General features: G+C 37.5%; 1 protein-coding gene across 3 annotated transcripts in view; it reads left to right on the top strand.

The window, feature by feature from the left end:
* The window catches only part of SLC10A7 (solute carrier family 10 member 7), a 203,733-nt gene that overhangs the window by 5,102 nt on the left and 184,176 nt on the right, over positions 1 to 14,455 (top strand). For 2 of the 3 annotated variants that reach the window (XM_038399604.2, XM_038399603.2), the window contains exons 3-4: positions 3,458 to 3,594; positions 6,774 to 6,849. In XM_038399604.2, the coding sequence (XP_038255532.1) occupies positions 3,458 to 3,594; positions 6,774 to 6,849 (213 nt within the window). Of the gene's footprint in view, positions 1 to 3,457; positions 3,595 to 6,773; positions 6,850 to 14,455 lie in introns of those variants that run through there. The other variant, XM_038399606.2, reaches the window with a different exon arrangement.

Genomic DNA, 14,455 nt, shown 5'->3' with positions numbered 1-14,455 from the left:
CTCTTTTGTTTTTATCAATTCTTGAGTGAGTGTGTGTGTGTGTGTGTGTGTGTACACACGTGTATTGATCACTTTGTTTTTACATTTGTTAATTTTAATGGAGCATGCGTTCAGTATATTCTGTAAAATCATAAGAAACTGTACAAATTTTATGTCATTAATAGACAAAATGTTCACACTTTCAGATTTTTATTTTAATTTATAGATGTGTCTACAATATGCTTTTTTTTTTAATATTATCCTTCATGATTCAGTGTTATCAGGAAAACAGAACTCATGCTCCACAATGCTATTGTAGATGTGGATTCAGAAGTTCTTTAAAAAGCAGTGGGCAGCTTACTGGTATAGCTCTGTTTATGCACATACAAAAGCATCTTGGTTGTATTTTCAGAAACATGAATTACCATTAGTAGAGAGAATTTTATATTTGTAGTAATAACTCTGTAGTCATGATACATGAGCAGAATATTCACAGCCATTCAACTTTCAGTTTATTGGCTGGTTTGGTCTTTGAAAGAGCTCTATTAACTAAGTCCCCACAGACCTAGAATTTGAAATCATATTCCTGAATATCTGGTTAGTGGCTACAGTTGTACAGTGGGGAATCTGACGAGCCATTGAAAAGGGTTTTACTGTGTGTATGTACTGACACACAAAAGGCCATATTGTGCTCACTGGCCTGATTAGAGGGTGGAGTGGAACTGCGCTGCCCTGTGGGAGCTTGGGAGGCACAGAAATGCCCTGAATGTCCTGATATGTTGGGGAGATAGTGTAGCTTTCTCTGTTGGCTTGTGCAGGGAGGGTTGGGGCTATGGTTTGGCAGCTTCCCCTGCCCCTTTGAGGTGTCCTGAGAGAGTAGTCTCTGCATTTTCTCAAGTGCACCGACTGAAATTCTGACAGGCCTTTTTGTGAGATGCACAACAGGGTGAAGGCTCCTTATTCACTTCTTTCCTTTGTATCCTTGATAGGGACTGTGACAATATGATTCAAAATGTATCCTTTGTAAGGGTCTCCTCTTAAAGGTGACCAGCAAAGACATTGAAAACTCCAATAATTTGGGGAATATATTTCTTGTAATGCAAATCTCTTCCTCCACTCCCATCTTTTCAAGTCTGCAAAGGCCTATCCTATAAGTGTGGCCCCACTGCATGCACTTCTACAGCATTTTTCATTAAACCTATCTTATGTTCCTTATAGGGCATTTCCCAAAAGGTATAAGATGATACATTAGAAAAGAAAACTATTTAAAACTGTACAATACTGTACAGTTCTAAAATCCAGCAATGGGTGGCAATTTCACACTCACCCGCAGATTATGGGGTTAGTGTGACATTGCTACCCATACACTGTACAAGGGATCTTGGACTGGCCTAGTGAATGATCTGTGGTAGGACAGAAATGTTTGGACCTGGCAAGAAATAAGACGGAATGTACAAATGGCCAGATAATTCTCTTAAATTCTAATTATTTGGGGTTTTAGCATATGAATTTAAAAAAAAAACCCTTGCTTTTAAAATAGCTATACTTTAATCACCTCCTGTATTCTCTCACCTCATCTGGTGTTTAAAAAATTCTTTCCTTTGCTGGTGATGAACCCTCTATTCATTTTTGTTCTCCTTGTCGAAGAAAAGATGGCGTAGTACTGTGATGAGACTATTTGTAGTGCAGTAGTTGATATGCAGTGCTGGTTAAGAAGATGCTATTCTAATGCTTCTTCACAGATTGTATTGCATTGTGATCATTCTCACATGGATAAAGAGGCCCTTTTTCTCTCATAGGTTGCCATTAGTCTTACTAACGGTTTTCCATTCTTTAAAAATATTTTCACTTCTTAAAGGTCTTCTGTGTTTAAACAAAAAATTAATATATTGTTTCTTTTGTGATAATATTGTCAGTGTATATTATAAATCCCTGTTTTCAGGGCTATATGACTTCCTGAGAACACCTTGCAAATAGAAAAAAGGGACAGATTTTTAGATCAAATGTGTTGTGGGTTTTTTTTTTTAAGTCAAGTTAGAGGGAAACACTTTTGGTTTGTTAAGAGAAGGCAAAAATACCTGACAAGGTTCCGATGCTGAATCCCTTATATTTCTAAAACTTTTATTTTCTTCAGTGGTGGATTGGGTGGATAAAGATGCAGTATTTGACCTTAGTGTGGGTCTTAAAGCTTGTTTGTTTGTTTTTTATTTATAAATTGCCTTTTTCTTAAAGTTGGCTAAATTTTAAAATTAAAAAACTTCAACAGGCCCTTACTCTTTAAGCTGTTTGAAAAAGAATCCACTGCCAGCTGATACAAATTTACAATTTAAAAAGTGACTGCTATGTATGTGCAATGAACTAGACTTTCTACATTTTAAAAAATGTATGTGACATATCTAACCTAATTTAAAGATAGCTGGAGAAACCTAACAAATTAGCTTTCTCATAAGAGTTGCATTAAATATCAGTTAAGGAAAGTAACTGAAAAGGACTCCAGTGTTTTTCTGAGGGAGACAGCTAAATAAGTTAGGGTGATCAATTTCCATTCAGATTTATTACATTCAGAAAGAGTTGATCTGACAACAAGAATTTTTCTTTTGTTTGAAAGGAAATGTATATACAAAACTACTAAGAGAATTGTTGCACAACAAGAGTACCAATGCGAAGAGACACATGGTTAAGAGTGGAATATGTAATAATCTTTAATCACCCCATGTGAAATGCTTTGAGGTTCTCTGATGAAAGGTGCTGTGTAACAACAAAGTCTTATTTATTTTTCCTGCATCCAGCTGAATTTTGCTCCTCACCTCTCTGAATTTTCTTGCTTTTGTTAGTTTGTCATAGCCTCCACGTTCTTTTTGTGTAGTTCTTCCAAACCTTAATATTACTTGGTACGAATTTGCTGTCAATGATTCTGGTGTATGTCAGTTTTTTAAGCATTTCTGGGATGCTGAACAAATAAAAACTGACACTGAATTAATTTGCTATGTAAGCTTTAACTTTTCACTAGAGAAAGCATACCTGTGATTCTTTCTGCAGTGTAAAGTCCCTTTTCTGTTGGCATGCAAGAGACTTACACTCTTGTTGGCTCTGTTTAGACTAGAGAAACTTTTAAAACTGTCTCTGTATTGATTATATTAGTTCATCTCCCTTGTGGTATTAACAGTGGGAGCCTTAGTGGTGACAGGCTGTCAGCTGACACAGTTCTTGGAAGGGTGACAGAGCCAGAGACTTTTCTGCACTAACCTACCATGATGGGAGCTGAGCTGGTGTTAGCAACAGTGAGAAATATTTTGACAAAAGACCCTTTAGTAGACAGGGCCTTGGTGTTAATAGTTTTGAAGGGAGAATAGACTTCTAAAAGACTTAGAATGTATGCATTTTTGTCTTAATATAAAGGTGACCCTATTTTAAACAGCCCAAAAGTGAACTTACCTTTGCTGTTATGACTGCAGCTTCCTTTCTTCTTGTTTTGCAGGAGCTGACAAATGCTTTGATGCATGTGAAACTACATCTTTTTGTCCAGATCTTTACGCTTGTGTTCTTCCCAACAGCAATATGGCTTTTTCTTCAAGTGTTATCAGTCACACCTATAAATGAATGGCTTTTAAAAGGGTATGTTTAAACGTATTAGAGTGAAATATATTATGGCTACTTATTAAGGACTGCTGTACCAGTAATGTGTTTAACAGTTATATAGTGTAGAGATTTCACTGTGTAGTTTCATGCTTTGACACTTGCTATTGAAGAAGCAGTACACATAAGATTATCCTTTCAGAATTATGGTCTCATGTTTAGAAAGACTTGTCAGCTAATTTCATTTGTAGGGAGCTTGCAACAGATCAGCTTTCTCTTTGACATGCAGTCTGTCGAAGCTGCTATGCTTGATTTCAAGACATATGGAAAAAAGTGATTGCTGAAGAGAGGCTTAAATCTATGAATACTTTTAAAAAAGCACAATATGTGGCATGTGTGTTACAAGTATTGTGTGTATTTATCATCACACTGTACACGTCCAAATGATTGTTCAATATTCGTTCTTCCGCTAAGTTGTGGAAAAAAAATTAGAGTTTTTATGTTGGAACAAATCTCTTGTTCTTTGAAATGGTGAATTAAGTAGTGGCTGTTTATCAGGAGAATAAAAGGCATTGTCTTAAATGAATTTTTCTAAACTTCAAACAAATGTTTATAGATACAAAGTGACACCATAAATGATATGATAATGAACAGTATAAAAAATTCTAAAATAGAGAAGCATCAAAATCAAACTTAGATAGCAAGAACCACCAACCTTTGCTGTGTAAGTAAAATATAAAAATAAACTATTGTGTTAGAAATATCCCATTTGTAAATAGAGAGCAGTGCTGTTCCATCCACTGGAAAGAAAACCCATTGTTCCAATAGTGTGGTGTTGCTTCAGAACAATCCCCCATGTAAATATCTTAGTTGTAAAGTTGCTCGTGTGTGTGTGTGTGTATGTATGTATGTGTGTGTCCTTAAAATTAGAGCTGTTTTTGCTGGTTTTTTTCAGTATTTCTCCGGACTGTTCTGTTTTTCTAAGTATAAAGTGGTGCACACATTACAAGTAACGCTGAATTTGAGACAACAAAAACATCATTTAGGAAATGTTAGTGCTGTTCCTCACAATGGTGTCAATAGATCAGCTAGAGTAGAAGCATGCCAGTGTATCAGAATTAATTTAGACTTGGTGAAGCATAAAAACAGTTACAGTAAATATGAGTGCAAAGGTTTTGCACCAGCAAGACTAGTGACAGGCTTCCTCATCGTCATAGCCTGTCAAAATTCAGTCCTAACACAGAACAGTCTCATTTGCTAGACTGCAAAGTGCAAGGAGTTTTGATTCCTCTCTTCCCACTCCATGCATTACCATCCCCATTCTCCTCTTTCTTTTGATGACATTTTTCATGCGGATCTAGTCCTTAAGGGATGCATTCTTATCTTAATACACGGGTATATACATGCAACTCCCTAAATGCTGTTTTTCTCTCAAATTTGTATTTACGGCCATTTTTACACAGGGATCTAATGAGCAAATATGCTTTTTGTGATGCTTATAAATGCTTTTAGAGAGGCACCATCAACTTGCCAGACGGTTTATATTGCCTCTGGCAATAAATAAATAAAAATAAATAAAAATTTAGAGCTGATCCCGCAAAAACACCAAATGCTTTTAACTCCAACTGGCATTATTAGGCGTTGAGGGCACTCACCACCTCAAAGGAGGTACTCCAAACCTGGCATGACTGGATCCATATAATGCTCCTTTCCATCATCTGCAGTTTCCTTCTCTAACAATGGTAACTATGACTGACCATCCTTTATCCATTCCTTCTCATTTAAATTTTTTCTCATGTTTCTAAGCATTCACTAACAGCAAATTTATTCTGTAATATAGTTTCTTTCTGTGCTGGCTTATGAAGTGATATTAAGACCAAAGGTGTATTGATACTACGTCTCTGAGTATGAGCTAACACTTCAAAATTCAAAGTAGTTAATGTCTAGAGATGGCCTTGAACCAGAATAGTGGATCAGAAACACAAACACTGGCAAGTATAGGTTAGGCCCATTATCAATTTAAGAGCCTTAGCTGGTTTTGTTGCCCTTACCAGCCTCAAGTCCTAATGGGCAGAGTCTGAACTTTTGTTGCATATCTTGTAAAACCAGAGGCACTACTTGTGTAAGCTTAGCGACTGTGAATAGAAGATGCCCTGCAAGATTAGGGCATTGTGATCTTACTGATGTAATGCCTGCAACATTGCATGTGTAATATAAAACTTATTTAAGCCATAGTAGCTAACATTGTCCTGGTACATGAACTCAAGACCCCTTACTGTCAAAAGACACACTTACAAGTATTTAGGCCTAAAACTTAACCTCCTAAATTTATAGTAATCTGCTGTGGGATGTTCTCATATTAAATATATAATTAAAAATAACCAATGATTAATTTTTGTACATTTTACTATTTTTGTGGGATGTACTTAAAACAAAAGCTTACCTGCTATTTTTCTCTTGTGCTCACTCTGCAGTAGCATTCACAATATACTATACACATTACTAAAGCGTCATCGATGCACAAACGATGACGTGAGCAACACAGCTATTTTAGTTTCTGCATTTCTAAAAATTAGGGGGAAAAGCAATTGATGTTTGACTTACAGATGTGGAAAAAAACAGTAAGGAAGAAAATTTTTATCTTCAGTCTTAGAGTTTTAAGAGAGAATGAAAATACATATGAAGATGAAACACTTGACAACTTCTCTAAACATACAATAATAAAAATTTTAGTGGTGTTTTTAAAATGTGTTTTAACTAAAAGTAGAAGAGGATAATGTGAACCTAAAATAATGAACCTACATCTTCTCCCTCTGCCACCTTCTTAATGGTCTACGTTTTTAGAACATGGTATCTTCTATAGAAAAATAAATGTATACGTCTTATGTTGCATATTTTCCATAATACATGTGGTGTTTCAAAGCACTTTACGCACATAAATAAATCAAGACTCAATTTTGTGAATTGTAAGTGTTATAATCTCTATGGTACAGATGGGGAAACAGAGTCACTAAGAGGTTAACTGATTTATTCAGGATGGCAGAGCAGTGATGATCACAGTGCCATGGATGATAACAGAACATGTAAAGTCTTGCTTCCTAGTGCTGTGCTCTAACCACTAGACAGTTGAGCTTGTGATAATCATTTTTGTTCAGCTTTGATGGTTGTTTAGTGCTAGTGTCTTGCAGTGAATATTGCATTTCCTTTTTTGTGTTTAGTTTGCAGACAGTAGGTTGTATGCCGCCTCCTGTATCTTCTGCAGTGATTTTAACCAAAGCTGTTGGTGGAAATGAGGTGAGTTTTTTTTGTTTTTTTTTATTTTGTTCACAATTGATTTTATTTGTTGTTTGTTTTATACAAAGAACTTTTGTGTAATCAAAATCATGTGCTAAAATGTACAGCCTGGTGAAATAGAGCTTTTCAAATTACAATTTATGAAGACTCTCAAACTTAAAGTATGGATATGAAAAAAGGCAAATTTAAATTTATCATGTAAACCGGGGTTCTCAAACTGGGGGTTGGGGCCCCTCAGGGGTTCACGAGATTATTACATGGGGGGTCGCGAGCTATCAGCCTTCACCCAAAACCCCGGTTTGCATCCACTATTTAAAATGATGTTAAATATATAAAAAAGTGTTTTTAATTTATAAGGGGGGCACACTCAGAGGATTGCTATTTGAAAGGGGTCACCAGAACAAAAGTTTGAGAACCACTTGTGTAACATCCTGACAAACTCCTGTGGTTACTGAGCCCACTGTTGCTACAAAGTAATATAATCACATCCATCTCTATTATGGTTTATTTCTCCTTCCCCTATCAGTTTGTGTATTTATTCACCTGTTGTACATTGTCTGAATCTTAGATAGTGAGCTCCCTGGGGCAGGGACAGTCTCTATGGTGGTTGTTTGTACAGTGCTTAGTATTATGAGGCCTTAAGCCCTCTTTAGGATCCTGAGGCAATACAAATAATGATTACACACAAAAAGCTACATTAAAAGACCCTTGGAGGGTTCTAAGGTCAAGTGCTCAGAAAGTTAGGTAAATGCCAGAATAAGCAACAGACCACTTTAAGTAAATCCCCTTGTGCGTATGCAGTATGATGCAGTCTTTAATTACATGCTCATGTGCTACTTTTTTACCCAGGATCCCTACCTTATTCAGTGCACATGATGGACAATGCTCACTGAATGGGTAGCTGTTCGTTACTTCTTTCTCTCCTCATTTACTGCACACTATTCAAACCCTGCTCTGAAGTCAGAATTATTAATTTCCTCTTTGGCATTTCTGTTGTACTTATCGCTATAGTATCTGAGTACTTCAAAAATATTCATGTTTGTTTTCATTGCAGTGAGACTGGCCGGGGGAGGATATTATCCCCATTTCACAGTTGGGGGAATTGAGGCCTAGATGTTTACAGGAGCCTGTCTCATTTTTCAAAGGGATTTAGGCACTTATGAGTCTAAATACCATAGATAGTGTATGGGGTTTAGACTTCTAAGTGCCTAAGTCCCTTTTGAAGATGAGACATAGGTTCCTAAATCAGTTAGGCAGTGTGCTGCTGAATAAAGCAATGCCTAAAAATCAGGACAAGAGAGATTAAGGGTAGGTCTACACAACCCACTGGATTGGTGGGTAGCGATTGATATATCGGGGGTCGATTTATCACGTCTAGACTAGACGCGATATATTGATCCCCGAGCACTCTCCCATCGACTCTGGAACTCCAGCGCTGTGAGAGGCACAAGCGGAGTCAATAGGGGAGTGGTGGCAGTCGACTCACCGCCGTGAAGACGCCATGGTAAGTCGATCTAGGCATGTCGACTTCAGCTATGCTATTCTCATAGCTGAAATTGCGTACCTTACATCCACTATCCCACTAGTTTAGACCAGGGCTAAGATAAAAAGTATCAACCGAGAAGCTCTAGAACTAATTTTTAGGTGTCCAGGACCTGGTTTTTCTTAGCAAACTTAATTCTGGCATTTTCTAACTTTTGAGTACTTTGCAACTTTAATAGTGTTCTTTTAATGAGGGGTTTTTTAAAGTGTAATTTCCTAGGTTTTTTGTTTTTGTTTTAAAGCAAGGTGGTGAAACAGAAAGTCAATCGTGACCCATCATATTGACACCCCCATGGGTCATCAGCAGGGTTGGAACTTTTAAATCCTCTGCCACTTGAGCTCACTGAGCAACTTATAGCAGTAGTACGTTGTCATCCTTTGTGTGGACCAGGCTAGAGGGGGATGAGACATATGCTTTGCCAGTGGGTTGCGCACACATTTTCTGATGTCACGATTGGTGAAGCTTGTGTGTCTTGGTTCCACACTAGGTTCTGGAGGGGAGTGTGGTCTAGTGGTCACATATTTCGCCTCTGTTCCCCCGAGCCGGACCCTTTCTGTCCTGTCCCCTCCAGACTGTCCCTGTCTCAGTCATCTCTGCCTGCCCCCCCTTACCTTTTTGTCTCTTTGCCTAGCCAGTCCCAGTCTGCACCCCCATCTCGGATTTCACATCTTAATACCAATTTCCCTCATAGCTCGTTGTCCCAATCTGTTCCCTCATCTTCCTCCCCACCATGTCCGGCTCTTGTCCCTTCTGCATTCAAGTCAGGATGCATTCTCCTCCAGGCTCCCTGGGCACCAGAAGCGGGAGCATTGAAAGCACAGAAGAGACAGTCTCCCTGCTCTCAGTTCTGGTGCCTGGTGCTACAGCAGCCACGGGCTCCTGGAAATAGCAGTTGCAAGGAAATTTCCCTAAAGCCTTTTCAGCTCTGGGCTGAAGCATGCTCAATACAGATGGAATCTGTAGAGAATTTATTTGCCAAATTCTGACACATTCTATTGAGAATGTGCAATTATTTGTGGTTTACAACATGGCCAGATTCTGGCTTTTTTGCTGCATGGGAACAGCAAAAGGCAAATGACTGACACCAGGGCAATGCTCCCTGCCAAATTTCAGTCCTTTGCTCCAAAGCAAGGAGATTCTAGAGCTTCTCAACTGAATGGTTATGAGAATTTTTTAATGTAGGAAAAACAATGTATTTTTCTCTGTCACTGAAATCACCTCTGATCTGTTAAGTTGTATTCAATACCTGAAGCGAAATTCAGCTTGCATGGTGGTAGTGATTGTTGACTATTATCCCTTCTAATCTACTCTTGTCTTATCAAGCACTGATTCTTCTTCTTACATGATCCTTCTTACTGAGTTAGAGATTTGTTAGGGCTTCAATGGACTTTATAAGGGTAAAGAATGGAGAGAGTGGTGGATAGTTGCAATATGTTAGTAAGAAACATGAAGTGGTGAGTAGAGATGCCAAGTTTGAAATAGCAGGCATTATTGAGTCTGTCTGGATTCAAGTACTGAGAGGAAAAAGAACCGTGAGTCTTTAAAGGAAGCATTAGACAGTGTGATCTAAGATAGAGCACTTGACTGGGACACAGAAGACCTGGGTTCTATTTCCAGCAGGCCTGTTTCAGAGATGGGTAACTTTTGAGCAACTCACTTCACTGTTCAGTGCCTCAGTTTCCCCATCTTTAAAAATGCGGGTAAAGGTGCTTATCTTCTTTGTGAAGCACTTTGAGCTCTTCTGATGGAAAAGCACTATATAAGAAACGCATTAGATAAATGCTATATTTTTATTATTTTTAGGTCTAGATAAGAGCAAGTAAGTATTTGTTAAAATGCTTGGGGAGACAGCTAACACCATTAGGCTAGAAGCCACTGGGATAACTGGAGATTTTGAAGCATAATAATTGGAAAACTTGGTCATGAAATTATGAAGATAAAGGGAGGATTTTTTAAAATTTTTTTATAAGGATCTATTTTTATATCAGCATATGTACTAGAGGGGATGTTCTTTTGTTGAATAAGGAGGGTACGGTAAGTGAATTTAATCTTGAGGGTAGTTTGAGTAACTAATTGAGCTTTGTTTACTGATTCTAAATTTCAGCTGTACTGTGACTTTTTTGGTGCAAAACCAGGTAAATTTAAAAATCCAGTGTCAGTAAAATGAGGAAGTTAATTGGGAGCATAAATTGGCATTTATAAAGTTATAAGACCTACCAATATTTATGTATGTATTTCTGTTTTGGTCTAAAGAAACTCTAAACCAAAGAATGACAACCAAAGTGCCGGGTGCCCTTGATGCACATTTAAGAACACAATGACTCAGAAGTTACAGAATATAAAACCATCAAAAGCAGTAACACTTCATCTTCCCTCACTGCGCACATCATTTGGTCACTAAACACATGACCCATACAGCATGAAACCTCTAGTGCACTCCACTGCCTCTGCCATCCACAATGCCTGCTCAAACAGATGGGCTTTGCAGAGCACCTGGAAAACCAACAAATTGGGGCTATTTCAGAGTTTGAGGGTCAGAGCAGTTCAGAGGAAACTATCTTTTTTGGGGAGCCTGCTGCCAGTAGTCTCCTGCCTTTTATAGTGAGGGGAGAATCAAGATTGAGGACCTCTGCTGGTTGCAACTGTGGCATTATGATATGGGGGAGGCATTCTCTCAAGTAGATGGCCTCAAACTCTTTAGCGTTTTGTAGGTCAAAACCAATGTCTTAGACTCCACTCTGATATGTGGATGAATGGCAACTTGTTAAGGTATTTGGGAGCAAAAGTAGAGCTCATAAAAATTCTAGGGAGGAATAAACTTTGCAGTTTTTTAAAAGAGAAATAAGGGAAATGCAAAGGGATATGCAATAGAGAAAAATGGAGTTCAAGTATCTGGGATGCTAAGATCAATAATAAAATATATTTAAAATACTGTATTGGAGTTCAGAGGGTGGCAAAAGGGGGAATCCAGTGAGGCCATTAATAAGCTGGGAGAGCAAAATGGTCCTTGAGGGTTTCAAGAAGAGACAGCAGCTGTTCCTTTTCTGCAGATATTAGATGTAAGGGTAGTCATGAATGGCATTTTTTTTCTCTTCCTGTTGCGGGAGATGCTGCACCTGTTTCTGATTAGGAAGAATAGCCTTATCTGTAGGTTCCCCCAGTTCATATCTATTGGGGCAGTTGGGAGAGTCGACAGTGTCAGCTCATCCTCATATGTACCTCTGCTCATCTCCCTTTGAAAGAGGCCACAAATCTTGAGAGTGGGCCATCCTCTCAACTCTCTCTCTGCTCTTATTCCCTCCTTCCATTTAGTTTTCTCACTAATTTCCCTTTCTTCTATAATTTCCCTCTATGCACTGATATCTTCATCAGCCCTACACACAAAATTCTAAAACAGCTGCTGCTTATGTCACAAATCAATTTAGTTTATTTGGAAAACTAATTTCAGGTCCATGTGTAAATGTGTTGTGTGTAGGAAAACTCTGCTCCCATGAATGCTGGCAGAAAGTAAATACAAAAGGGGCTATTGTGAAAATGACGCATCAAGATCTAATATTTATTTGAGATGTTTGCCACACTATTTGTGTGGCTATACCGTTAATAATTTTTGGGAAATATCTTGGTACTGGGGAAATACTAGAGAAGGATGGTCATGGCGTGAAAACACAGAATTGAAAGAGGGATCTATTTTCAAATTCCAGCTCTGCCAGCATGCCAGACTCTCATCATGGCCTTGGGAATACCCCTAAGGGCCAGACTATTAAAGGTATTTAGGTGCCTAAAGATGTTTAAAGAGCAAGGCACTTTTGTAAATCATACAAAATGATTATCTGCACCTAAATACCTTTTAAAACTCTGCCCTATTCTCTCTCTGTTTCTGTAAAATGGGGATTATAATTTTACCAACATTACAGGGTGTTGCGAACTCATAAAAGAGCTTTGAGATCTTCAGATGGAAGATTCTATGGAAGTGCAAAATATTATTAAAATGTGTTTGGCAGAGAGCAAGTGTAGTCCTTTCTTTGAAAAAAGAGGCTGAAAATTAGATTTGTAAGCCTATCATATTTTTTTGGAAAAAACAATTTGAGATGACTTTTATGGGAAGCTTAATGACACATTTTGAAAAGTTTAATTTACTACAAAAGAGTCAGGATAGTATTGTGCAGATAAATCACATCAGACAATTTGGGTTATGGAAGACTGAACCTTTACTACTTCACAAGAGGAAATTGTAGAAGTGATTTTTTTTTTTTTTTGGTTTTTTATTTTGACAGTTAATTAAAAAAACCTGTAGTCTAAATAACTCCTTAATTTTAGTAAAATTGTCTTCTATTTTTGTATATACTGGATTTGGTGCTTCCAAAATAAGATGCTGCTATATATTCAAGGCAGAGGACTTGTAAATACAAAAGACTGAAATACAATGAAAAAGCTAATAAATGTATTCCAGGACCAAGATAGTTGGGGAAAGTATTAAAACTGATTTTTAAATTTTGTTTATTTAAGGATGTGTAAAAGATAAAAACCAAATTGTAAAATGAAAGGTATACAAATAATAATTTTCCTTTTGATTCCTTTCCTGAAAGGCTATGTACAGATAAATAAACTAATAGTTTTAATTTATATTTTAAAATGAACTGCATGGGAGTTGTCACACTGGCAAATAAATACTGGAAAATTCCAGGGATTTTTTTATTACAAACAAACAAACAAAAAGTGAACCCTAACAACGCGGTAAAGTCAGAAGAAAGATATTGATTTTTCTAAAAATATCAGAAAGCTTCTTTGAACTGTGTGTATATGTACATTAACCTTTTAAAAACAAAATACTATGAATTTAAAGAAATGTGCAAGCCTTAATGTTTTGTGTTTCTTTCTTTGTACCACTGTGTGGGGTATTATTTGACACTGGATGGTAACGCAAAAATATTATGAAAGAAGATCACTTAAGACCTCTACAGGAAATATGCATATTGCAATGTGTGGCTTCCTTCTCTAATATAACCTTTTTGTGACTGAATGTTAAATCTTCTCAAGTGATCTTTCCTAAGATGTTATGAAAATGTAACTATAACCTGGAAGCTATAGTATGTGTTAATGAATATTTTTCAGATTTTGGCATATGTGTGGAGGGGGTGGGGTCGGGAAGAGTGCAGGACTAGTCCTGAAGGGCTGCATTTGTGAAAATCTTTAGTTAAGTTGCACTGTACACGTACACAGAGAAATAACTGTGAGCATGCCCTTTGTGTATACACAGGGAACTGCCTTATCGTTATGGAGAAGCGGTTCATCTCCTGTATTCTGGTATTATTTTCTATACATCCTAATGTGGTGTTTACTTTTTTTGACCAAAAAATCAAAGCTTTACTTTGATCAAATAGCTTTTATTTTACTGTCAGATTAGGCTCAGTTATTTTTCCATTGAATGGTTTATTTGTACCCATCAGTGCATACGATTAGTCCGAATTGTTACTTACAAATCTGGACTTAATCCGCCACAGTATCTGTTAAGAACCTCTAAAGTTCCTTGCAGTCTTCTCAAGTCTTGACTAACCTAAAACATATATTGATATCAGCAATTTTTTCTCCCACACTGTTGGTTTATATTTAACAGCAGTAGTTCTAGTACAGATCCATGGGATGCCTCCTGTTAACCTTGTGAAAAGTTGAAAATTGACCATTTAGTCCTACTCTTTGTTTTTGCAAAAAAACAAGGAGTACTTGTGACACCTTAGAGACTAACACATTTATTTGAGCATAAGCTTTCGTGAGCTACAGCTCACTTCATCGGATGCATTCAGTGGAAAATACGGTGGGGAGATTTATATACACAGAGAACATGAAACAATGGGTGTTACCATACACACTGTAACAAGAGTGATCAGGTAAGGTGAGCTATTACCAGCAAGAGAGCGGGCGGGGGGGAGAGAGCCTTTTGTAGTGATAATCAAGGTGGGCCATTTCCAGCAGTTGACAAGAACGTGTGAGGAACAGGGTGTGGGGGGTGCAGAGGAAGGGGAAGGGAGGGGAATAAACACGGGGAATTAGTTTTACTTTGTGTAA

Source organism: Dermochelys coriacea, chromosome 4 (genome assembly GCF_009764565.3).
Source record: "Dermochelys coriacea isolate rDerCor1 chromosome 4, rDerCor1.pri.v4, whole genome shotgun sequence".
NCBI classification, from domain to species: Eukaryota; Metazoa; Chordata; order Testudines; family Dermochelyidae; genus Dermochelys; species Dermochelys coriacea.
This window is presented reverse-complemented; position numbering and strand designations above follow the sequence as displayed.